Below are 26741 nucleotides of genomic sequence, written 5' to 3' on the forward strand. Positions count from 1 at the left end.
TATATTCTACTATATAGTCCAACATCATTTGGGGCAGCTGCTGAGCCACAGGCTGTATCAGGGCATGCTGGGAGTTGTAGTTTTCATTTGGGGCAGCTGCTAAGCCACAGGCTGTATCAGGGCATGCTGGGAGTTGTACTTAGTAACTAACTGCAACTCCCGAATTTAATGTAGTATTCCAGCGCAAAATAAGGGGATAAATTATAGATCGCATGAGGGGGGGCTAGCGCTGGGGCCCCCCGGGATCTCCTGGACGGGGCCGCGGCAGTCTGCAGGAAGTGAAGTTTCGTCCCCAGCAGGAAGCCGCAGCAGATACGCCTTCTCCATGTATCTCTATGGGGTACATAGAGGGGGGGTGTCGACCTCTGCGTCATGCGGGGACGGAACACCCCCTTTCCAGAACACTGCTGCGGCCCCGTCCAGGAGATCCCGGTAGCCCCAGCGCTCGGACCCCCCCGCGATCTATAACTTATCCCCTATCCTTCACATAGGGGATAAGTTATATTGCGCTACAGATGTCCTTTAATACAAAAAAGGGATCAAAAGGTCCCATCATAACAAAAATGGTACCGTTAAAAACAACAGATCGGGGCGCAAAAAATGAGCCTCATACATCTCCGTATAAGGAGAAATAAAAAAAGTTATAGGGGTCAGAATATGTGTATTCACTGTGATGTCACACATATGTAATTAATTATGCAAATTAGCATGGCCGGTATTTTTTTGCAAGGTGGCAACCCTAGTTACAGAGGCAACACTGCCATTGTGAACAGAAAGCTTACAGTAAATGAAACCTGATAATAGGGGTTGTCTTATTATCCCGGAAAGAAGTGGTGACCATGGACGACATATCGCACCAATAACACCTTCCTACGTGTATCTATGACATATCACGCTGGATTTCCCCTTTAAGCACGTTAACCCCTTCTTTGCCTTGCTCCTATGTACTGACTGCCGCTATTTCTCGGCGTGTCTACGCTGCACGCTCCAGTTATTAGCCGTAAAGTAGTGTTCACACCGCACACCAGGAATCGCACCGCCGCAGGCCCCGCTCCCTGTGCTCACGAATCGTGCGCGCTTCTCACACCCTCCGTGCCCTGCCGGGTGGGGGCGGGGCCTGGTCACGTGGTCCCGCGTATAAGAGGGAGGTCACTGGGCGGCTGTATGACCGGCAGCATCTGTACAGCTGGGTCAGAGGAGGCGGTTGCAACAGCGTCGGAACCGCGCAGCAGTTTAATAGACTAGCGCAGAGATGGCAGGTAAGGTGGCCGCCGTGTTGGGGGCTGTGCCGGGCAGCATGGAAGGGGGGGCAGTGCTGCACGTACATGCTCCGGCTCTGACCGGTCGCGTTATCTAATGGCTGCACCGTCTTGTCGTATTGCATTACCCGCTTATATCATCACTCCTTGTGGAGGGGGTGACCTGCTGCACTGATCTCCATCTCTTCTCCCTCCCTATGGCTTCCTGAGAGGAAAGCGTCCCGTGTGCGGCTCCTTAACACTTTACTGTCCGGCTCCGCACCTGTACGCTGGGCTCCGCACCTGTGCGCTGGGCTCCGCACCTGTGCGCATTCTAGAACTGACGTACCTGGCATCTTCACACTGATGCTGTTTCCCAACCAGGGTTCCTCCAGCTGTGGCAAAACTACAATTCCCAGCATTGTCGGACAGCCTTCGGCTGTCCGACAATGCTGGGAGTTGTAGTTTTGCCACAGCTGAAGGCACCTTGGTTGAGAAACACTGCATTGATGTATGTGACCTGTGTCACCTAGAAGGCTTTGTGGCTGTACAGATGTCACAGTGCAATTGCTCCCTCCCCCCACCGATTAGTCAGTTTGGAGAATGGTAGGTTGCAGTCTGACTTTTTTGGACTACATCTCCCAGCATGCAGTACTTGGGTCATCCTGGAGTCAGGTGTAGAGAGACTGAACTTACAGTAAATTTGATTCGTCACGAACTTCTCAGCTCGGCAGTTGATGACTTAGCCTGCATAAATGAGTTCAGCTTTCAGGTGCTCTGGTGGGCTGGAGACTCTTTCCTAGGACTGTATCCACCTTTTCCAGCCCACGGAGCACCTGAAAGCTGAACTCATTTATGCAGGATAAGTCATCAACTGCCGAGCCGAGAAGTTCGTGAGGAATCGAATTTACTGTGTTTGCTCATCACTAGTCAGGTTTTCACAAGGGAAATGTCTGGCCTGTTATGGACTTTCTATCTTTATTTATTTTTATTTTTCTCTCAATCTTTTTAGATGCTTAATTGTGTGCGAACTGTTTAAGACTCTGCAGTTTTTGTGTAAATTGGGACAATTAACCCTTGAGTGACCTGCTGAATAGTAATGTACTTTATGCCACCTGGTGTAAGAGCACATATATTGTACTTTGATATACACGAAGTGGCATATAAATATTTTCTGTAGTATACTACAGCTAGGCTTCCCCTGTCTACCAACTTGTTGGCAGGGACTACTACAATCCAGTCTTGGCTTCTGCAGTGGGTGCCCAGGTTCTCCAGCTGGCCGTCTTGTTGGCGTATTGTTCCTGTGCACCCGGAGCTGGCATGCTTATCTCTTACTGCCAATCAGTGCTGGTGCCAAGAAATGTATCTCCAGGCTCCTCAGACCTGTGTCAGCAATGCCTATGTGCACTACTGGGCTTTGCTATAAAATGTTAACAGCTGTTTACAATAGGTACTGTGATTAAGTATAGTCCGATCCTTACAGGCCCCATGCATGTAGTTCCTGCAGCACAACAGGATGGTGCTTTTATAGACATTGTAGGGCAGTGTTTCTCAACCAGGGTGCCTCCAAGTGTTGCAAAACTACAACTCCCAGCATGCCTGGACAGCCAAAGGCTGTCCAGGCATGCTGGGAGTTGTAGTTTTGCAACATCTGGAGGTGCCATGGTTGGGAAACACTGTTGTATGGCATCGAATTCTTCTGACCAAGTGTAATGTAGCATCCAGTGGTCTATTCCAGCAGAGTACAACTCATGGACTTTATGAAGCAGTATCAAGCAAATCATGTTACTAGTGAAAACTACACCCTGTAGAAAAATGTGCAACTTTTGCTGCAAAGGTGAACTTAACCAAAGGAATCTTAGTTGTGAACTAAATTGTAATGGGACGTTTAAAAAAATAAAAAAAAAACAGATTTTCTCAAACTTTGAGATCCAAATAGGGGACATTAAAATGAACTTTTAGAGTCCCTGTCATGAGATTCTGCTCAGTCTTCATCAGCTTGTGCAGGAGTCATCTCTTGTTGTTTACTCGTGGACAATCTGCTGCTGCAGGACTTAAAGAGTAGCTCCCACCTTTTTTCTATTCTCTATCCCTGCCTATTGACCATCTATCCCTGCCTATTGACCATCTATCCCTAACCCCCTCTCTGCCTTAAAAAAATTTTTTTTTTTACTATATTAAAAAGGCCTTTTTTGTCTGCCTGGTAGTGTGCTCACTTACCAGGCAGACTTCCCCAGCAGGTGTTATGTCACTGATGCCTGCTGGGGGGGGCTGACTTCTGCCCTTCACCTATACAGGGTGCCTCCATCTGTTTCACCACTACAACTCCCAGCTTGCCCGGACATCTATTGGCTGTCAGGGCATGATGGGAGTTGTAGTGGTGAAACAGCTGGAGGCCCCCTGTGTTGAAAACAAGTTGGGGCCATGGCTGCGCCGCAACCCTGTTCCCCTCCCTGTGTTAAAAACCCCGAACCCCGCTCTCCCCAAGACATACCCTAGTGCAGAGTCCTGAGGCAGCGGCATGTAAATGCTGGGAGGCAGGGCTGGCATGTAAGGCCAGGGAGCAATGTGCTCGCTCCAGCCTGTCTGACTGGCAGGGAGCAAGGCAGGCTAAATGAATGAGGACTGATTGCCTGGCCAGAATCAGTCCGAATTCAAGCATGAAATCACGCCAGCCTGCAGCCAGCCACTAGGAGGGAGAACTATTGTAATAAAAAAAATGAATGTATCTTAATTAGAGATGTTGTAGTACATAAGTACTAAAACATATCAAAAAAAGTTTGACGGTGCCCATTTAATTTTCATCAGTAACAACATATAGAAGTTTTAGGGTCTGACAGAGCCCATCCAACTCTACAGTGTGCTCAGATCTGCCCAGCAGCTGCAAAAGGAAGCAATAATATCCAGCATAATATTTATCCAGCATAACATGTATAGTGCATATTTCAGCTCCCATTCCCTTTTTGAGCTGAACTAAACTGTAAAGCAGGCTTTCCCAACCAGGGTGCCTCCAGCTGTTGCTAAACTACAACCAGGCTGTCCAGTAAGCACCCAGGTTGGGGAAACCCTGCTGGACAGTCAGGTTCAGCTCACAGTGAAAGGGAGCTGAAATATTCAACTCTATACACTGTGCTGAGGTCCCACCTGCATTTCTGGTGTCTGCCAAGCTGCTGCAGGAGACAATCTGCTGGCAGGACCAGAAAGGTCCCTGGTGACCAAACTTTTAGGGGTTAATTTAACACATGGCTACAAGTTTTTATTAAAACACATTAGATTAGTCTACTTGAATTACTCTTGTGATATATTACATTTCACTGGTGACAAGTACCACTTAATAAATTCCGGATTGTGCTGCTTCTTCCAGTGCCACAGGAGGCAGCATGGTGGTATTTCATACGCAATGTGTGTTTTTTTTAAAAAAAATTTTTTTTGTTCCCTGTAATACTTATGCCATCCCTAGAGATCTAGTGTAGTCGTGCCTCGTAGCATTCCTTTGTTGGCACATGTCTTCGGTTGAGCTCAATGAAGACTTGTGAATGATTGACGTGAGAAGTGTAACCCAAGCCTATATACTACAGATTACTCCTAGAATGCAAGACACTTGAAATGTCCTTGACGGAGATCCATGGAGGGGCTTGCTGATGGTCAGGTGGTACAGGCCTGCAGTGCAGTGTTGTGTTTCCTTAGAGGAATTTAACACTTGCATGCCTGGCATTCAAGGAACAATCCTCTAGGTTGGCTTCAGTTTCCAGGTAGTCTACTACACTTCCAAGAGAAACCACATGCCTATTTTAACCACAAATGTGTGTGTGAACCTGGCCTAATGTCCTTGACACAAATTTGAATAGTAAGGGGTCATTGGGACTTGGAGCATTTCTTCATGTTGTTGATAGAGGACATGAAGGTCCAGCTTTATTCCTTTATGATGTACTGTCTTGTGATAACTAAACAATTTGAAATATGGTAAAATGAGAAATTGCTGACTTCTGCCTTGAATTGTTCCAATAAGGCTGCTATACATGGAGTTTGCACTTAGGGGCTAAAAGGCAGGGAAAGTAGTAACAATGCATACAATCATGATGAATGAACTAGAGATGAGCGACGTTGGTGATTCGATACATCACAAACTTCTCGGCTGGCTTGCTGACTCTAGCCTGCATAAATTAGTTGTGCTTTCGGGTGCTCCAGTGAGCTGGAAAAGGTGGATACAGTCCTAGGAGTACCGTACAACACTTTATCCAGTGGACTGGTATGTATCATTTGCGCAAATTTGATTATTTTTTTTCCGAAATTGCAATTAAAGTACTGCCAAGGACACGTAAAAAAGTGTCAGATGCAGGAGCCAGCCCTCAGCACTGCGCTACTACAACTACTCCCATCATGGACAGAATCTGTCCATGATGGGAGTTGTAGTCCTGGTACTCTAGGACAGATTGCAGCAGGTCATTCTCCAGAGACCTGCGGTCATTCACATTTATTAACTTAAAAATCCAGCTCCTGTGCTGCCACTGGCTCCTATATAAACCCCTCACAACTCATGATCCCCATCGATGGGAGCTCTGATTGGTGAAAAGCTTTTCACCAATCAGAACTGCATGTACCGCCGGCTTTAAAATTAAGTTAATAAATGCAGGTCTGTGGAGAATGACCTGCTGCGATCTGTCCTTTAGTCCCATGACTACAACGCCCATCATGGACATTCTGTCCATGATGGGAGTAGTAGTCCTAACAGTCCCAATAGAGTCCCACATCTGGGGATGTGCAAGAGCTGTCCCTCAACACTGCAGTACTACTCCCATCATGGGACAGTGTCCCACAATGGGAGTAGTCCAAGGGACAGATTGCACTGGGTCTCACTCCTGAGACCCCCTGTGACCTTTATTACTCTGCCCCCTAGTGATGACATCATTAGGGGGCAGAGCTACAGTGCAGGCCTGAAGCCAGGGTGGTAAGTAAGACTTTCTGTTAGTGTTCCCAAACAGGGAGACTTCAGCTGTTCAACTACAGCCTCATGATGGGAGTTGTAGTTTAGCAACTCCTCCCTCCCGCTGAGTGTCTATCCTTTGTAAATAAAAGTTTAGACTAAACAGTGACCTTGGCTCCCTGTTTTGGAACACACTGCAAATGTATGAACCCACTCTTTATTAGGGGTGTGAATCGCCAAGAATTTGGCGATTCGATTCGAATCGCGATACCAGTGTGGCGATTCGATATATCGCGATACCGTCTAGGTGACGATACATCGCGATATATCGCCCACCTGGGAGCATTCATAGATCCCAATAGACGCCGCTGTCAGCTTTGACAGCGGCGATCTAGTACTCCGGTGCTGCAAAATAAAATAAAACGCACTTTCTCTTACCTGCCAACGAGCCCACGGAGCTCCGGTACACTCCGGTACAGGTGTTGGGTCCCCGGGCTGTATTCTTCTTACTTCCTGTTAGTCCGGCACGTCACATGGAGCTTCAGCCTATCACCAGCCGCAGCGATGTCCCGCCTCCGCTGGTGATGGGCTGAAGCTCCATGTGACGTGCCGGACTAACAGGAAGTAAGAAGAATACAGCCCGGGGACCCAACACCTGTACCGGACTGTACCGGAGCTCCGGGCTCGTTGGCAGGTAAGAAAAGTGCGTTTTATTAAAAATTCCACATCCCTAAAAGAATCGATTCAAAAATATTTTGAATCGATTCTGTATCGGCAAATGAAAAATCGCGATTATCGCGAGAATCGATTTTTTTTCTTACATCCCTACTCTTTATTTTAATTTTTTTCCCCTCATTTCAGATACATGAATGTAGAGGACTACATCAGATTTGGTGGACTGCGACGATGACCAGCATTTTTAGAATGTCAATAAAAGGGTTAATGAGGGCTGTGGGGAATGTTAACTAATCAATTACTAAGCCAGGGCTGAGCACTAACACCTAATTACGCTTGTACCCACCGCCACAGGGGTTCCGGGAAGAGCCGGTACAAACGGGCCTGGAGCATCTAATATGGCGCTCCTGGGCCATGGTGGTAACAGGCTAGCATTATTTGGGCTGGGGAGGGCCAGTAACAGTCCTTGCCCACCCTGGTAACATCAGGCTGCTGCTTGTTTAGTATCTGGCTGATACTGAAAATATGGGGAACCCTATGCATTTTTATTTTTTTATAAATAAATAAAAATGTGTGGTTCCCCATATTTTCAGTATCAGCCAGATGCCAAACAAGCAGCAACAGCCTGATGTTACCAGGGTGGGCAAGGACCATTGTTACTGGCCCTCCCCAGTCTAAATAACACCAGCCTGTTACCGCCTAGGCCCAGGAGTACCATTTTTGACACTCCGGGCCTGTTGGTACAACTCTTCCCGGCACCCCTGGGGTGGTGGGTACCAGGGTAAGTGGGGGGTTAGCACTAGCTGGTTTGTGGCTAACACTATGCCCCAGTTTAGTAATGGATTCAGTCTACAAGACTGCTTCCGCTACTAAGCCTGAAAATTCAATTATAAAAAAACACAACACACTGAAGAGAAACTATTTTAAAAAAACATTCCCCCCACAGGCCTTGTTAACCATTTTATTGACATAAAAAAAGTGGTCGTTGTTGCAATCCGCCAAATCTGATGTAGTCCTCCACATTCACATATCTGAAATAAGAAAAGGTAGTATATTTTTTTTTTTTTTTGCGCTCCCTTGGGGAGTGCACCCATACTGCAGTGTAGAACAGGGAGCCTCCAATTGATGTCTGCCTACTGTATCCTGTGTATAGTTATCAAGACAGCTGTCTAAACAGTATAGTGCACAAAGACTTAAAGGGGTATTCCAGGCAAAAACTTTTCTTTATATATAAACTGGCTCCGGAAAGTTAAACAGATTTGTAAATTATGTGTGTATATAATGAAGCAAGCTCGGCACCACTCTTCTGTATCTTGAGGACAGGAAAAGCTGGGACTCTTAAAGGGGTAGTCCAGTGGTGAAAAACGTATCCCCTATCCTAAGGATAGGGGATAAGTTTGAGATCGCGGGGGGGTCTGACCGCTGGGGCCCCCTGCAATCTCTCTGTACGGGGGCCAGGCTGTCCAGCCAGATAGCGGGTGTCGACCTCCACACGAAGCGGTGGCCGACACGCCCCCTCAATACATATCTATGGCAGAGCCGGAGATTGCCGAAGGCAGCGCTTCGGCTCTGCCAGAGTTGTATTGAGGGGCGTGTCGGCCGCCGCTTCGTGTGGAGGTCAACACGCCCCCTTCCTGCGGGCTGTTGGGGCTCCGTACAGGAGATCGCAGGGGGCCCCAGTGGTCGGACCCCCCGCGATCTCAAACTTATCCCCTATCCTTAGGATAGGGGATACATTTTTCACCACTGGACTACCCCTTTAAGGGTCCCAGCTTTTCCTGTCCTCAAGATACAGAAGAGTGGTGCCGAGCTTGCTTCATTATATACACACATAATTTACAAATCTGTTTAACTTTCCGGAGCCAGTTTATATATAAAGAAAAGTTTTTGCCTGGAATACCCCTTAGGATAGGGGATAAGTTGTTCACCACTGGGTCACCACTGGACTACTTTAATGACTTCTCCCCTTGCAACTGCTGGAGGTACATACAGGTGCTGCTACGCTGTAAGACAGTGGGAACAGGTATCCAATAGGAAAAAGAAGCGGAGCACTCACCAGACCTTGAATGCAGATAGACTTTATTGACCGGAACAATCAAAGGCACATCGGGGGTGAGGTCGTACAGACAGGGGAGTGTAACTTAGAGATGAGGGGATACCCCCGTGTCTCTAAGTTACACTCCCCTGTCTGTACGACCTCCCCCGCTCCCCCCCCACCCCGATGTGCCTTTGATCGTTCCGGTCAATAAAGTCTATCTGCATTCAAGGTCTGGTGAGTGCTCCGCTTCTTTTTCCTATTGGATACCAGATTTGTAAATTACTTCTATTAAAAAATCTTAATCCTTCCAATAGTTATAAGCTTCTGAAGTTGAGTTGCTGTGTTCTGTCTAACTGCTTTCTGATGACTCACATCCCAGGAGCTGTCCAGCTCCTATGGGGATATTCTCCCATCATGCACAGCTCCCGTGATGTGACATCATCATTGAGCAGTTAGACAGAAAACTTCAGAAGCTAATAACTATTGGAAGGATTAAGATTTTTTAATAGAAGTAATTTACAAATCTATGTATCAACTGGCTCCAGAAAGTTAAACTAAGTTTTTGCCTGGAATACCCCTTTAACCCAGAACTGCTCAGCATGGGTTAAAGCTTTCCTTGCTGGGATCCTGTATGTTATACATGGGTACACTATGCACCCCTGTATACTATACAGCAGGTAGAGGTGAGTAGTGATGCTCAGCACCCTGTATATGTATATACTATAAATCACTCATTACATCCCCAGAAATCCCTTCACCATAGACTGCTTTGTAAAAGGCTTGAAGTAATGTTGCAAAATAAAAAAAAATCTACAGCCTAACATCTGCAACAGATTCAAACCAAAACTTGCACTCTATATTATATCTGTATTCAATGCCTTGTGTGAACATATCCTAAAAGATACCTGCATGTGGCTCTGGCACACATCAAAAACAGCTATATGTACACTTGGAGGTATATCTAGCCATATAGAAGTAAAGGCACATTCTAAACAGGCCAGTGTTCCCTCTCGCCAGCTGTTGGTTATTGACGTAGCTTCCAGCTCTCCTATTTTTAGCTTCTTTCGTGCTGTCACCCTAAGCTCAGGTCTTTAGTCAACAATATTTCCACATTAGATATACAGGTCTTTTGAGGATTCCTCTTCCACACAGATCCCTATCACTTGGGATGGTCAGTGATGTTGTGATGCATCTCTTAATGTCACTGCTAGAGGCATGCTCAACTCGTAGTGTTCAGTCTGTATTATGGCCTCTCACTGTCGTCTACCTCTGACCAGAGCTTACACCAATAAGTTCCCTAGGAGTTGGTTTGCTAAGTATTAGGTCAGGGATTGTCATAATCGATGGTTCCATGACAATTTACATCTGTCTGAATGCTGCCCTAGACCGTTCTCAGGTGATGCTGCTCTTAAGGACCAGTTAAGGCTTAGGGCTACATGTTGATTTCAGCTGCATCACAGGACATGCTAACAAAGTGAATCTAGCAGTGCTGCGGCACACAAATTGCTGCGACCAAAAATACATGCTGCCTGCATTTCTGACCACTGATCTGTATGGCCTGTTTATAACTGGTTACATTAATGTGACCACTCCAGGGATCTTCTGCTTTTCACTATGTACTGTTTGCTTTTGACTGACTACTCCAGTGTTCTGACAGAGGGGGAGGTTTTTTCTTTTTTTTTTTTTTTTTTTTTTTTTTGGTCAGGCATGACCAGGGGATACTTTAACTAATAAGGCAATAAATTGCTAAAACTTTCATGTTATCCTTTAAGTATAACTACCTGCATTCAGCCTTACTATGCACTGAAGGACTATGTTCTTAACCAAGTATTTGCCCTGACATCATGAGTAGAGTCTGGCGGAGGAACAGAAAAGTGGTGTGTGTGTGTCTTCTAGGGGACTTAAAAGCCAAATATAGCACATTAGGGCTGAAACTAATTGATCTGCAACTAATCTACTATGAAAATAGTTGTCAACTATTCATTAGTTGGTCAGACAATTTCTAAAGTTCACAAACACTTAACAGGGGTGTGTGTACATACAACTGTGGTTATCTGCAGCCAGTTCAATGGAGGGGGCCCAGCACACACGGGGAATATTCAGACTTGTGCTATTAGGGCTCTTTATTTTGCACCTCAGACTGACTGCACCTCATTTTCAGAAGTTTGGTCTTTAGAAAAAGTGGGACAAATAGCACATCACTTAATACCAGCTATAGTTATATTAACTGCAACACTTTGTGCACCAGAAAGTGATGCTAAACCTCTGAAAACATGGTGTTAATAGCACAAAGCTTAGCCACACCCCTTTAACTCCCAGGGCCTACCTGTATGCCTATGGGAATTCCCCTATGTCGGCAATTGCCGTGCAATTCAGTCCAGTGACTTGCAGCGATTCTGGGTCAATCGGGTCTCCGGTGACCTGGAAAAAAAGGTGAATGGGGCTGTCAGAGAGCCCCATTGACCCTTACCCAGCAGGAGGGAGGTTTCACAATCACATGATCGGTTGGAACGACTGACCAATCACTAACCTGCTGGGTGGCAGGGTCTCCTACCTTTGCCTTGCCCGGCAGGGGTCCCCGCAGCAGCGGCAGTGCAGGAGGTGAGGCCAGTTAACCTTCTGCTGTTGCTTGGCAACAACTCTAAGCATGCATAGCCAAAGGGCATTCTAAGAGTTGTAGCTTTGCAATAGTTGGATTTCCAACAACTCCCAGAATGCCCTTTGGTAGTCTGTGCATGGTGGGGGGTGTAGTTATGTGACAGCTGGAGGCAGATTTTTTCTATGAAAGTGTATCCAGCTATTGCATAACTAAAACTCCCAGCATGCACAGACAGCCAATGGGCATTCTGGGAGTTGTTGGAACTCCTGCGCTGCTGCTGCTCCTGTGGGGACGCCTGCCGGGCCAGGCAAAGGTAGGAGACCTCTGCCAGCCCTGATCACGGCCCAGCAGTTTAGTGATTGGTCAGTTATTCTGATCACATGATCATGACACCTCACTCCTGCTATGACGGCCCCATTCACTGTGCCTCCAGCTGTTGCAAAATACAACTCCCAGCATGTGTCTGCAACAGCTGGAGGCACACTGGTTGTGAAACACGGAGTTAAACAAACTTTTGCTATTTATGTGAAACGCCTAAAGGGTCAACACTTTCTGAATGTCATTTTGTATACTTTGAGTGCAGTTTTTATAATGGGGTCATTTATGGGGTATTTCTAATATAAAGGCCCTTCAAAACTCAACTGGTCCCTAGAAAATTGCTGTTGTACTTTAAAGCGCTTGGTCTTCCAAAAATGTCTGCTTTATGATTACATCATAAAGTTGACATGTTTTTACATGTGAATCAATATAGAATTTATTTGGGATGTTAATTTTCCTTAAGGATAGAGCTTCAAAGTTAAAGCAAAATTTTCAAATTTTTCATGAAACTTTGGAATTTTTCACCAAGAAGTTATGCAAGTATTGACCAATTTACCACCAACATAAAGTAGAATGTCATGAGAACTGTCTCTGAATCAAATTCACAAGTAAAAGCATCCCAGAGTGGTCAGATGTGCAAAAAATGCTCTGGCCCTAACTGTGAAAATGGGCTTGGTCCTTAAGGGGTTAAATTGGCTAGCAGGGTTCTAAATATGTGTGTGGCACGGCTAAAGCAAAAAGTAGCGTTAATTCTTTGAATACTTGCTTCCTTTCTGCCGCGCTCGTGAGTCCCCGGTTGTCGGGCTCTGTGATGGACAGACTTGCCATAGATTCAGGAAGTGAAGATTGTGTGCTGGCCTTCTGGGGCATGTGGTCAATCAATCTACAAAATAATTATCAATCAGCATTAGCCATAGCTCTAGTGCACATTCTCTGCAGCATGTGGATAAGGTTTTGATATAATCTGCTTGGCTACTGTATCTTGCTGCAGATTTTTTCACTCAAATTCACAGCAAAAAGCTACATGTGAACATAACGTTGCACTGTAGGGTCTAACTGTACTAGTGTCTATAGTGCCATCTCCCATTTGGCTACCATTCACACATCATATGAGCAGGTATGTCTGCTACACGAAATCTATTTCCGGAAAATGTGCACTACATCGAGGGAATGCAGATGTAGGTCATGACTCTGTAAATAGTTCTTGTAGCAGAACTATAAAGCCCTCAGATACTTGCAGAGTGGTATTTTTGTTGGTCGGAGCAAGAGATTAGACTAAACCAGTTGTAATGCCATCCTAGTCAGTGACTACAGCGGTCTTTATGGTCACTAACCTGCTCTCCATGCAGCAGCCCCTGGCTTGCTCATACTTTCAAACCTACTGTTCTGTAAATCAGGATTAGTGTTTACAAGAAGAAACTTCAGTCTGTTTAATTTGAGTCACTTCCCAAAAATGGGAACATGCAGAACACGGATGAGAAATCTGTGAGTGAGCCCTTATCTGACCAAATCTGTAAGTTAGAGGTTTTTGACACTATTTTGGTTTGACCCTCACTACTGCTATTGAACCCTCTCTCCAAAACAATAAATTGTACCCTGGATTGCTGTCGTTAAAGCATACCTCCAATGGTTTCAGTGGCAGAATATCTGTTTAAAACTCCGATCTACTCAAGGCCAAGACTAAATCGGTAAAATGTGTTTGCTGGAAGTCATGGCTCTGAACTTTAAAGGGGTACTCCGGTGGAATTTTTTTTATTTTTTAAATCAACTGGTGCCAGAAAGTTAAACAGATTTGTAAATTACTTCTATTAAAAAATCTTAATCCTTTCAGTACTTATTAGCTGCTGAATACTACAGAGGACATTTTTTATTTTTATTTTTGGAACAGAGCTCCCTGCTGACATCTCTGTCCATTTTAGGAACTGTCCAGAGCAGCATGTGTTTGCCATGGGGATTTTCTCCTATTCTGGACAGTTCTTAAAATGGAGAGATGTCAACAGAGAGCTGTGTTCCAAAAAGAGAATTTCCTCTGTAGTATTTAGCAGCTAAGAAGTACTGGAAGGATTAATTTTTTTTTTTTTTTTTTTTTTAGAAGTAATTTACAAATCTGTTTAACTTTCTGGCAGCAGTTGATTAAAAAAATAATTTCCACCGGAGTACCCCTTTAAACATATACCCTGCTGCTTGGACCGTCGTCGGTCTGCTTTAACTTGTAATTTTAAAGGGAACCTGTCAACTGCAATTAATGTTCCAAACTGCTGACACTGTTAGTAGTTAGGACAAGGAGACACACAGAAAACGTCATATCGCTGTCCTTCCAACATAGAATAAGCGTTAAGGCATTCCTAAGCCCCAAAAGTGCTAAGGGATGTAACTTTTGCTTGCTCCCATACTTGCTTGAGCTAACAAAGCCAGGAAGGGTTAAAACTGTCCAGTGGAGGATGGAGTAGGGCAGTGGTCTCCAACCTGCGGACCTCCAGATGTTGCAAAACGAAACTCCCAGCATGCCCGGACAGCCGTTGGCTGTCCGGGCATGCTGGGATTTGTAGTTTTGCAACATCTGGAGACCACTGGAGTAGGGAATATTACTTTATAACATCAGTTTTGAGCCTTGTAAGAAACTAACCCCATTGCAGCTTTCTTGGCACGAGTTAATGTAGTTTGGGCTTTGATGGCTTTAGACAAGTCCATGACTGTTCTTGAAGGTAGTTGGCATCGACGTTGTTTCACGCTAAAGGATTCTTTTCTCTAAAGGCCTCTAAGCACAAGTCTCCTCCTAATAACTTGCTGAATTCTTGGCAGATGTGACTCTGCAAAGAATGTGGAGGTGAACCAGAGTTTCTACAGTGTGCCTGTGTCTTGTAGGCAGGGACAGGTTATGTAATGGAAGGCCATGCTAAGTTGTAGGATAGGAACGATCTTGTTCCTAAATGAATTGGATACTGTTGCATGTGGCTGAATCTGTAAATGCTGCTTCTCAATGGACACATGCCTGAATGAGCTATTGGCCTTTCTATTTGTGGACCAAAAATTAACGTATGCTCTGCTGTCTCCATATATTCCCTAAGGCATGGGCAATGACGTATGCTAGGTTAGGGTTACAAATCCTCATGTTCACTAGTTGAGCATTCACTGCACAGATCATTTCCCCATGTGAAAGATGACTTTCACATTGCCAATAATGTCTTAGACTCTTAACCTGGTCTACATCAGTGGAAACGTCAACCCATATTCTGCCCCCACTTTATCCATCAGGTGATGGAAGATGGCACTAGAATGTCCAGTTATGTTTAACTGCACTGTAAGGGGAGATTTCTTGTTATCCAATCAGTCAATGACTCTACAAACTCGGGAGAACAGATCACGCCGTCTGATCAAGTACACCTCTGTACAGTCCGGCTTCAGGTAAACAGAAAAACAAGATGTCCAGTGCCACAGTATATAAGCTCTTCAATGCCAAAGCTTTATTAGTGAGACATGGTTCCAACAGCAAACAAACAGGGGTACATGAACCTTTAACACGTTTCACACTTAATGTGCTTAAAGGAGTACTCCACCCCTAGACATCTTATCCCCTATCCAAAGGATAAGGGATAAGATGTCTGATCATGGGGGTTGCGCCACTGGGGACCAGCAATAAAGCATGCGGCACCCACCTGTTGTCCAGAATCGCTGGAGGGTCTGGGTCCTGACCACAGGAACGGAAATCGGTGATGTCACAACTCCGCCCCTGTGTGACGTCACACCCCCTCCCATAGACTTGCATTGAGGGGATGGGGCGTGACGTCACACAGGGGCGGAGTCGTGACATCACTGATTTCCGTTCCCGTGGTCAGGACTCAGACCCTCCAGCAATTCCGGACAATAAAAAGGTGGGTGCCGCATGCTATACTGCAGGGGTCCCCAATAGCAGGACCCCTGCGATCAGTCATCTTATCCCTATCCTTTGGATAGGGGATAAGATGTCTAGGGGTGGAGTACCCCTTTAAGCATAGAGTATCTTGGAACAAGACAACACTGCTTAAAATACTACAAACCCTCCTTCATACTGGATGTGTTTCATTAACTAGTGAACCCCCATGGCACAGCTGTGTGGGACAGGTTACAATCTTGTATCCATAAAACTTATTTGAACAGAATTTGTCCTGAATAATTCTATTCCAAATCATGTTAAAACATATTAACCATAGGAACCGGAACATACTGATATATAACAAAAATATTTCAGTGTTATTCTATCCTGTCATATTTCTATGCCGTAACCCCTACTTCTCAAGAATAAGAAATCTTACTACTGCACAAGAACGCTCCATGTCAATGTTCAATATACCACAGTTCTGTGCTTAAAATTAGATGCCTAATATGGTTAATATCTTAACATGATTTGGTATAGAATTAGTCAGGACACTTTGGGGGAGATTTTCTCAGGACATACTTTGATAAACCAATCGGATCACTACTTTTTTGACATGGCCTCTGCAAAATGAAAGTAATCGGGTTGCTATGGGCAACTCATCAACTTTTCCTCTGTACAGGTTTTGATAAATCTCCCCTCTTGTATGGATAGAAGATTGTAACCTGTTCCACACACCTATGCCATGGGGTTCATGAAACGCGTCATGGTATGAGGCAGAGTTTTGTAGCACTTTAAGTGATGTCTTATTCCAAGATACTCTGATTACACGCAGTGTGTGAGAGGTTAATGTATCCATGTCTCTGTCAGAACTCATGTCTCACAAAGCTTCAGCATTGAAGATCTTATACTGGGGTGCTGGACATCTTGCTTTCTAATGAGATTCTACCACATAAATGCAGTATTCCACACTGAATCAATTCTGTTAAATGAGAATTTTAAGCTGACTAGACATTGTTGCCACTTACAAGCTTGACTGTATCTTTAGTGCAGTGCATGGCTTTTGATGGGGCACATCAATGAACGCTAAAGACACCCTGACCAGTAACTGGGGTGTCTCCAACCAGGCTTTCTTGCAAATTAAGGTTTTTGGGCAATGGTGGGTGCATGACTGCAGGTATTGGTTGCACTTAAAGTTTTTTTCTATTTGGGACAGGCAATACATAAATCATATATTGGCCACAATATAGAAATTGTTTTAAATTCAGTTTCTGCTTTGCATGACTTACTTGAAGCCAATACTTAGAGTAACTTATCACCTAGAAACTAGCTCTAATGTTACAGTACACTGAATAAGTGGCAGGCTGTCAAGTCTTCTTACAATGTAACTTAGTATTGCATTCTCTGGTATGACCTACTATTGGGTCGTTTCTCATGATTTGTCTATTTTTACCAATTCTTTACGGAGACTTGCAGAATAGAACTCTCTTTATTAGCTTTCAGTTATGTATTTGTATCTAGCACATGGCCTTATGAATCTCAACGTAGGACTGTATTACATAAAATGCATTAGAAGAAAGGTAAAAATGTGGGGACCCTTAATGCAATCGATCACATGGCTCCTCGCCAATGTCTTGCTAATTCTGCTTGGGGTAAAGAAACCTTGGGGCACCCTTGGGAAACCTTTTAAGTAGTCTAGGAGTGACTGCTTCCTCTGCATGGTTTATAGATAAACCTCTTGGTAATGGCAGAAATGCAGAAGCTACAAAATAAAGTATTCGTGACTGCCAAAGGGTTATCCAGGAACATAAAGAATTATTTGGCTCTTGCACTATAAACTTATGAAACTTCCTGATGGACTGTAATGTAAGGTGTTGTGCTGATATCCTGAATCCAGGCCCATCAAAGTTAGAGGCTGGAAACCTCTAAGGGTAGGGTCACATGCTGGATTTTGCCACATATTTTCCTTATTGAAGTCAATGGGTGGCAAAATCTGCAGCATATTTTGCTACAGACTTCAATGGGTAGGAAAATGCAGCAGCATAATACAGCACATGTGACCCTACCCTAATAAAACAATATGGGGTTAGAATTGAGCACCAAACTCTTAGATATAAGGTAAGTAATGCTTTTAATCCAGATGTTGGGGTCTAGTATTTGGTATCCTATGTTGTCTTTCCTCTTAATCCATACATAACCTTACACTTAAATAACTGTTCTGTGATTTGTTTGAACACTTGATGCCTGAGGCCAAAGCTGAAAGTATATTTCTAATTACTTTTCTTCATCTCCCATCTAGATCATGCTTATGTCACCCTGGCCACAAATGACTCTTATGCGAAAGGAGCACTGGTACTGGGCTCATCTCTTCAGAAAAATACTTCAAAGAAGCTGGTTGTGCTTATAACTCCTCAGGTCTCAGAGTCCATGAGGTGCGCTGCTCTCTTGCACTTACTGTGAGTGGAAGGTGCTGTCCGTGTCTTACTAATTTTGGTTCTCTTTGCAGAAGAGTACTTGACAAAGTCTACGATGTTGTAAGAGTTGTGGATGTCTTGGACAGTGAGGATTCTGCTCACCTGGCTTTGATGGAGAGACCGGAGCTTGGTGTTACATTAACCAAACTTCATTGCTGGACATTGACAGAATATACAAAGTGTGTATTTATGGATGCAGATACAGTGGTAAGTCATTATTGATTCTAACTAGGATTTTAGTAGCTGTATGGCATTTACACAAGTCCATAGGCTGTTTGGAAAAACAAGATTCCTTTTAAGCTTTGCTGAAAACCCTACTGTGATCCAGAGGAAGGCAAACGGCTATCCAACAACATGATCAAATAAATCCCTGGTTCTGTCCCTATAAATCTAGTATCCCTAACTAATATTTCCCAGAGAAACATCCAGTCCCCTCCTTGAACTTGTCAGCAAGCACCACATCATGTGTTCCATAGTCTCACTACTCTTACAGTAAATAATCCCTATCTGTGATAACCTGGCTTTCCCTTAGATGTAGAGGATGCCCATTGTCATGGTTGCCAGCCTAGTATAAAGATCACTAGAAAGATCTCTGTACTGTCAATACATATAGTAGTACATTATTAAATTGCCCTTAACACTTATTTTCTCTAAATGACCTCAAGCTTGATAACCAGTCTTTCATTACGTGCTCTTCCTCGGCACCTTCTCTAGTTCACCAGGTGCAGAGGAGGGCAGTCCAATACTTATATAAATCTGCCAAAACTGGACACAATTGCCCATATGTGGTCTGACTAGTGATTTATACAGGTGCAAAAGTATTGTTGTCACATGCCTTCATACATCCCATAACTTTATTAGCTTTGGCATCCTGCTGCCTGGCACTGGTCACTAAAGATAAGATTACTGTCCACAAGGACCCTAAGTCCAAATACACAATGTCCACAGCTTAATCGCCATCTGTATCTGGTCTCATAGAAGCTGATCTGATTAGTCTGACAGGACAGGGAACCCTCAAGTTTAACCACAACAAATGTGAAACTTACAGGCCTATAGTTCTAGGGATCTTGGACCCCTTGTTGAATATTGCCAGGTGTCAGTCCTGAGGCACAATCTGTCTAGCACAGTATTTTTTTTTCTGCAAAACAATGGGATGGATGCCAACTGGGCCTAGTGAGTTGTTAGGCTGGGTTCAATACAGGACCATATACAGCTGGGAGCAAAAAACTGGGTGCTCCTGTATGAAATTCATTTCAGGGAGCTGACCAGAGTGTAACACTGACTCCGGTTGGCTCATTTTTTGCCCCGTATGCAGTTTTCCACCGGACCTAAATATAGTGTACCAGTGTCTTTTAGGTCCTGTGGGAATACCGCATACGGGGCAAAAATTGGCCAACCGGAGTCAGCTCTTCACTTCAGTTGGCTCATTGAAAAGAATTACATATGGATCGCATACGCCAGGGATATGGGAGCACCCGGTTTTCAGCCCCATATTGCTGAAAACTTAATGTGAACCCAGCCTTATGCTTGTTGGGTTTGCTGCAGAATTTAAACTATCCCTAGTCATCTGAGATTGGATTTTCCTGTGTAAATGCAATAGAAAGGCATTTGGATTGGCCTTTTTCCCCATTCTTTTCCACAATTACACACTACTTTAAGGGACAAACCTTTCAGTTTTAGGTTTATTAATGTAGGTTGCAGGTACTTTTTGGGGTTTTTATTTTGGCAATCTTTATGTTGCAACTTTTGCTCATTTTAGTGCATCCTCTTAGACAGCTTCCCAGTCTTTCAGGGTAGCTGACTCTTCTTTCCCCTCCCCCATACACAAGAGCCAAATGTAAAGAACCACTTTCTTCATTTTAAGGTGTTACAAAACATTGATGACCTGTTTGAGCGAGAAGAGCTGTCTGCTGCCCCAGACCCAGGCTGGCCTGACTGCTTTAATTCTGGAGTGTTTGTATACAGGCCTTCTATTGAAACTCACAACCAGTTGTTACAATTGGCTACAGATCAAGGCAGCTTTGATGGTAAGTAGATTAAAACATTTTCACTTTCTAGTTTTATATTGGTGACAGTTTAGTGACCTCCCTGAACAAAATGAAAGGCCCTACCCTTTAGGGTGCCCAAAAAACCTGACAAGTTCTGTGCAAAGTTTGATAGTCCTGATTACAGTGCATGGATATGCTCAGGGGGGAGGGGAGAGGGAGATGTTGTGATCAATGTATTTGACTTAAATCTACTCCTTACTTGAAACTGGCTGCACTAACAAAGAGCTAGAACCCCTATAGAGATGATCTGTGATCCTTGGTGTACAGGTACCACATGGTAAATTTAGGCTCCAAATTACAGGAAACTGTGATCTGTATTTGGCAAATAGATTTGTATTTATATTTGACCTGGATGTGAACTACACATATAATGGGTATTTCCTCTACAAATTCTCACAACTTACAATCATATGGTGGTAAAAATGAGTTTTGACAGGTTATGCTTTACTAGTCTAGACTGTTGGCTTTGGACAGTGGGGAGGAATTGTACTTCTGTAGTCGGGCCTATCTTGTATTTAACCAGTATTGTTTTTTTTTATTTTTTTTACAATTTCATAATCTCAACTTGTGAGACTAGAACTGGTAAAAAAAATAGTAAGTTTTAATTTGGTTACCAAATGGGCAATTCCCCTGCTTAAAAAAATGTAGTCAATGGCATTTACTACTTGGGTAGATTCCTTTAAACTGCTCAGGTTTCACAGGGAATCCCTACACCTCAGTCAAATGTCAGTAACAGTGTAGCATTTTAATCTGCAGCCAACTACTTTAGCAGAGGACAAGACTGGCATCTATCTGTAAATTCCAGGAGGCAAGCAACCAGGGCTCTGCATTTTAAGTTGCCTCCTTTTCATTCACTTATACATTATTTTTTTGGAACATTTATTGTAATGCTTTCTCGAATTTCTGTTTTAAAACACTCTAAATACAGATCTACTAGAAGTTTTGCAGCTACAATGTATCAGCTTTTTTGTATCACTGGTAATGTAGTGTCTGTATGAGCTCCCTGCAATGCAATTGCATGGCGCTCATACATACACTAAATTACCAATGACTCTGCCTATTAACTGTTTACATGCAGAAACAGTAACTCTGCCAGCTATTAGGAGCAACACTGTTAAAAACAGCCATGGGATGCTAGGTATAAAGCAGGCTTGTATCCAGAGCACTAAACATGCAAAATTTCAATGTATCAAAGGGTTTAAAAAAAACTTTACTCTGTTCATGAAGTGAACCAGAGGGGGATTTACTGTAGCTACATGATAGGAAACGATACAGGAGATTTGGGAATATTACTGTCAATGGAGAATCCTGTGTTGTGGTCCTACAGTCTTAAGTGTTTTGTTGTATCCCTGTCTGTGGCTTATTGTGAGACTTTCGTTTTAGTTTATATAATTTTAGTTTAACTTCATATTTAACTTGTTGTAAACTTGATGTGTGGAGTAAATTTGTGCATATATATTCTCTTAGGAGGTGACCAAGGTTTACTGAACTCATTCTTTAGCACCTGGGCAACTAAAGACATCCACAAGCATCTACCCTTTATTTATAACTTGAGCAGCATCTCCATATACTCTTATCTTCCAGCATTCAAAGCGTAAGTATATGGTGGCCTAAGGAAGCTGTAATTGTGGGGGGGGTGGAAGAATTGCTTACTCTATCAATGACAGACATCACATGAAAATTCCATTCCCCACGCACCAACATCAGGTTACAGGACATGGACTACTTGCAACTAATATAAGCATGACTAAACTTGGCTTCTCATCTCTGGGGGTTTATCAGGCTTTCCCCGTCAGGATACAAAGATGAAGTGGCACTGTTGCTTGTCTAGATGCAGAAAATGTGTTAAAACTTCATCAAGGACTGACTGACTGTATTTAGTTCAGGACCAGGAAAACCATTTTCTTGCTCATAGATTTGTGGTTGTTGAAGGATATTTGGAGCGCTGGCCAGCAGCCAGAATCCTACTGATCCTGCTTGTGAACCAGGGGATGTCTTGATGTTTAATAGTATATCCACCTAGAACACAATGACAGTTTAGATGGATAATCTACATAAATGTAACTATGCAAATGCTTAGCTTGTGTCAATGTGTGACAGCACAGCAGGAGGTTGTAGCCATTGGCCTAATAGGGACAGAAAACACAGAACAAGTGATAAGTTCAGCCAATCAGCAGTCCTTATCTGTTTCTTTTTAGGGGCAGGCATGTTGGTTCAGGTCCAATCAGGGGATCTATTAGAACCGGGGAAGGAAGTGGGCAGAACCCTAAGTCGGCTACATGGCCCTTCTAGAGGGGTGGGGACACAACTCCTGTAGTAGCACCACTGTTCATCTCTCATAGGTCTGGGCAGTACATGAACTTTCCAGATGCAGTGCAGATTTAGAGGTATGCACTGAAATGGCAAACATCAGATCCAGTGCACTTCAGCTTCCCTGTACTTGGGACTAGTAAGTAAGATCAGGACAACCCATAAAGTGGTCCCTGCCACAAAGTTCTGTAGATAAGCAAAAATCTATTTTCACCTTTTTGGGTTTATGCAGGTGTAGAATACTCCCTGACCACTTTAACTGGTACAAGTTACAGGTTGGACCCCTTCCCCCTGTTTGCCTTCAGAACTGCCTTAGTTCTTCATGGCATAATTTCTACAAGGTGCTGGCAACATTTTGGTCCATATGTACACAATGGTATCGTGTAACTGCTGATCTGTTTGCTGCACATCCATGATCCAAATCTCCCATGCCACCTTATCCTAACAGTTCTCTATTGGATTAAGACATGGTGACTGGAGGCCAAAGGAGTACAGGGAACTCATTGTCATGTTCAAGAAACCAGTTTGAGATGTGAGCTTTGCATTATCCTGCAGGAAGTAGCCATCAGAAGATGGGTCCACTGTGGGCATTACATGGGAGTCAATGGGAACCGTATGTGTACAGTTTTTGACTTGGCACAGTTTTTTTTTTTTTTCCTTGGAATTTCGATCAAACAAGTGAAACTTTATTCATAATGGAATGAAAAGTTTTTTTTTTCCTTTTCTCAAAATATGCAACTGAACATTTTTCAAACCATAAAGTTTTTAACTGAAGGATTAAAATTTGTACTCTTGCTACAGTTTAGTCAGGTTTTCAGGAAACATTTTGAAAACTTGAGAAATGGCATGGAGTGGTCTTAATAAATTGAGGCATTTAAATGTTGGATGTTGGTCGGAGGAGGAAAGTAAATCCAAACATTAATAGGAATCTGAAATGCCAGTTTAACGGTTCTCAGATCAGCCTTATGTATACCAACAAGATGGAGCCCAGGCACAACCAAACTTAAATTATATTTTCCCCTGCAGCACCCCAAAGACAAACATATTGCTCTTTAAAAATTGCTTTCTCAGTATTTGAACTGTATTTTGTGTAGTTTTGCTTGTCTTCATTTGAGACTGGAGAACTGTCAGTGTTAGAGTACCATGTTAGTTATCACTATAAAAGAACATATCCATCCCCCCCCAGACCTTACAATCTCTAGTCAGACCTGTTACTGGCTTTTTGCAAATGTAATGTGTAAAACTGCATTTTGTTACTGATATCTGACCTACAATATTAACTTTAGGTTTGGTGCCGATGCAAAGGTGGTGCACTTCCTTGGTAAAGTAAAGCCATGGAACTATACATATGATGGTAAAACACGGACTGTGAAAGGAGATGCTCATGACCAAATTCTAACACATCCGGAGTTCCTCAACCTCTGGTGGGACATCTACACATCCAGAATCCTACCACTTTTAACAGAACATGGCGTAGTTAAAGATGTTGCAACTGGCTTGAAAGCGGTATGTAAGCTTCTGACTGTCCTGCCTGATTTCTAAAATGATGTCGCTGATCAATCCCAAATATTGGTGTCCACTTTTACAAGTTTAACTTCCCAAAAATGTTAACTGGGTTTAGTTGCAGAATCTGGCAAAGTGGGCTCCAATTTGGTAACATTTGACCATCTGATCAAAGTTCAAATGCAAATAGCTACTGTTCTGCCTATGGCAACCAGATTTCAGCTGGTATTTTGGAAAGGGTGGGAGGTAAAAGGAGACCATTGGGGAGATTTATCAAAATCTGTGGAAAGGAAAAACTGACTAGTTGCCCATAGCCAGATATGCATTTTGTAGAGGCATTTTTAAAAATGTAAAACAATCTGGTTGCTATGGACAACTGGTCAACCTTTCCTCTGCACAGGTTTTGATGTCCATACCAGCTGTACAATCCTTCATCTGATTATTGCTCAGAAGAAATATTTGCAGTGTTTGGCATGCAGCATGAGCAAATGACCAACATGTAAGCCTCTTTAATAGTGGGGCAAGCCAACCTCTTTAAGCAATGGACCAGGCTGGTATGTAAATGGCAGGGATAATTGACAGCCTTGATTCCTTGATGTCCATCCTGACCATGAATGGCACACATTGAACAGTGTTCTGCTTTTAATTTCAACATGCAAGAAGCTCCTGATGGGGCATAGAGAGGAGCACACGGCAGTGCGGTCTTCTCTAGAGATGAGCGAACTTACAGTAAATTCGATTTGTCACAAACTTCTCAGGTCGGCAGTTGATGACTTATCCTGCGTAAATTAGTTCAGCCTTCAGGTGCTCCGGTGGGCTGGAAAAGGTGGATACATTCATAGTAAAGAGTCTCCTAGGAATGTATCCACCATCTCCAGCCCACCGGAGCACCTGAAAGCTATCAACTGCCGAAGTTCGTGACGAATCGAATTTACTGTAAGTTCGCTCATCTCTAGTCTTCTCCTTGGTCACTAACCTGATTGGCAGATGTCTGAACAAATCGGACCAATACCCCTTCACCAATCAAAACTAATTGTCGCTAAGGCATGTCTAATTTTCCCTTTTGATAGGTACTTTAAAGCTGTATTTCAGCACTTTAAACAAATTCTTAAGCTGCTGGGGGCCATGCAAAAACTGGAAAACCTATAGTTGCCTAGCCTCAGCTCTCATCTGACTCCATCCAGCCCTTCAATCTTGTCTTCCTGCTTTTGAGACAAGTGCTCTGTGCAGGACCTGCCTGCTCAGCCAATCTCTGATCAAGGCAGGACGCTGTTGGAGCTGGTTGGTTCTTCACAAAGCACTCATCTTAGAAGCATGCAGAACACAGGATCTGACCAGAGCTGAAGGAGACGGAGGCTAGGTAAGCAGTGTAATAAAAAAAAAAAAACTTTGGAATACCCTTTTTAAATGCCCACATTTTAGGGCTACGGGATTCAAGATTTCATACAAAACCAGAGCCAAAAATATTAAGTGTCATAAGTTGCATGTCTGTAGGGGGAGTTGGAATCAATAAAACTGACTGTATGACTGACCAAGCAATTGCCAATAGGTTTTTGTATTTGACAAGTGCTGCACACTTGTATTTTGCATGAGCTATGTTCTTCTATTGAAGCAAGGGTTCCTCCTTGATGGGGTATCATTATTCTTCAACCTCTCCACTTTTCTATAACTATTCACAGCTGTCGGGCTTGGTCTGCTCACTGGCTTACTCTTGTCGCTTCTGTAAAGAGGTATGAAGGAATTAAAATGTCAAGCTGCTATGTACAATTTGCAGACCTCATGCAGTTCATTTGTTTTATATATTTTTGCCTACTTGGGTTTCTTTTAATTTTGGAATTCTTGCCAGCTGCATTCAGTTCTGCTTTGCTTGCCTCTTTGCATGGAAGCTATCCATTGATTTCCTCATTTTAGCAATTTTTGTTCTAGCTGTGGTTCTACTCTGGTAAACATGGCTTTGTGTATTTTCTTGTTAGGAGGAGGTTACAGAAGCTGTGTCACAGATGTCCATAGGAGCAGCAGAAGCAGCACCACCACCGCCACCATCTGTATCTTCAGAAGAACGCAGGGAAAGGTGGGAACAGGGCCAGGTTGACTACATGGGTGCAGATTCATATGAGAACATCAAGAAGAAGCTGGATGCTTATCTCCAATAGTATTAACTTCCTCAAAACCAACCTAAAGGGACTCGGTTATCCAGCTGTATGGCATCTTGGACTATGTTCTACCACAATGTTTACTAAACTGCTAGGAGCTTTACTAAACCTCAGTTGGTGGATTCTTCCACTCTTGTAAGTGGGATATGAAAATGTAAGCATCTTTTTGTTACATGCCCAGTTTGCCATTTCTCTGGGTTCTTCAATTGACTAGCTAAATGGCTTCACTGGTTTTAGGGGAACTGGTTACCAATCTGCTCAGACCTAACATGTTAGTAGTACTTAACTGGTTTTGCCTTCCCATCAAGAACCTTTTTCACAACGTTAGAACAATTGATGCTCTTGTTCCCACTGCTTCTTTGTCCTGGGTGGTCAAGGATGTCTTCTGTTTGCCTTTCCATACAACACTGTACAAATTCCCTCTATGTACAGATCTGTGAATGGCCAAACCAGTTCTGTTCAAAAAACTTGATCACACAGTGCAGACTAGGAGCACTCTGAACCTTGGAATTCTTCCTTTTCTGTTCCTCAGTGGGCTTATGTAATGCTTCTTCCAAACCAACTGTAACATGGCACTTAAGAAATAAACTGGTTTTGGTCAGCTTGAA

The 26741-nt window shown here is 43.5% G+C and overlaps 1 protein-coding gene across 2 annotated transcripts; it reads left to right on the plus strand.

Annotated features, from left to right (window-relative positions):
- Positions 1 to 984: 984 nt before the first annotated feature.
- Positions 985 to 26741, plus strand: GYG1 (glycogenin 1). Of its 2 annotated transcripts, XM_056564837.1 has the most exons (8): positions 985 to 1259; positions 17945 to 18077; positions 18152 to 18326; positions 19984 to 20146; positions 21635 to 21761; positions 23764 to 23983; positions 25660 to 25710; positions 25954 to 26741. In XM_056564837.1, exons 1-8 carry the CDS (start codon positions 1253 to 1255, stop codon positions 26131 to 26133), a joined length of 1056 nt encoding a protein of 351 aa, XP_056420812.1. In that variant the 5' UTR covers positions 985 to 1252; the 3' UTR covers positions 26134 to 26741. The 2 variants fall into 2 exon arrangements, with proteins under 2 accessions (XP_056420812.1, XP_056420813.1); XM_056564838.1 differs by lacking the exon at positions 25660 to 25710 and having other exon boundaries at positions 988 to 1259.

This window comes from Hyla sarda, chromosome 3, assembly GCF_029499605.1.
Source record: "Hyla sarda isolate aHylSar1 chromosome 3, aHylSar1.hap1, whole genome shotgun sequence".
Taxonomy (NCBI): domain Eukaryota; kingdom Metazoa; phylum Chordata; class Amphibia; order Anura; family Hylidae; genus Hyla; species Hyla sarda.

What these genes read in the sequence shown, in the direction of transcription:
- GYG1 (XM_056564837.1), top strand. An exon ending in TATCTTCCAGCATTCAAAGC is followed by an intron (nt 21,762 to 23,763) that starts GTAAGTATATGG and finishes TATTAACTTTAG; the next exon opens with GTTTGGTGCCGATGCAAAGG. An exon ending in TTGCAACTGGCTTGAAAGCG is followed by an intron (nt 23,984 to 25,659) that starts GTATGTAAGCTT and finishes AACTATTCACAG; the next exon opens with CTGTCGGGCTTGGTCTGCTC.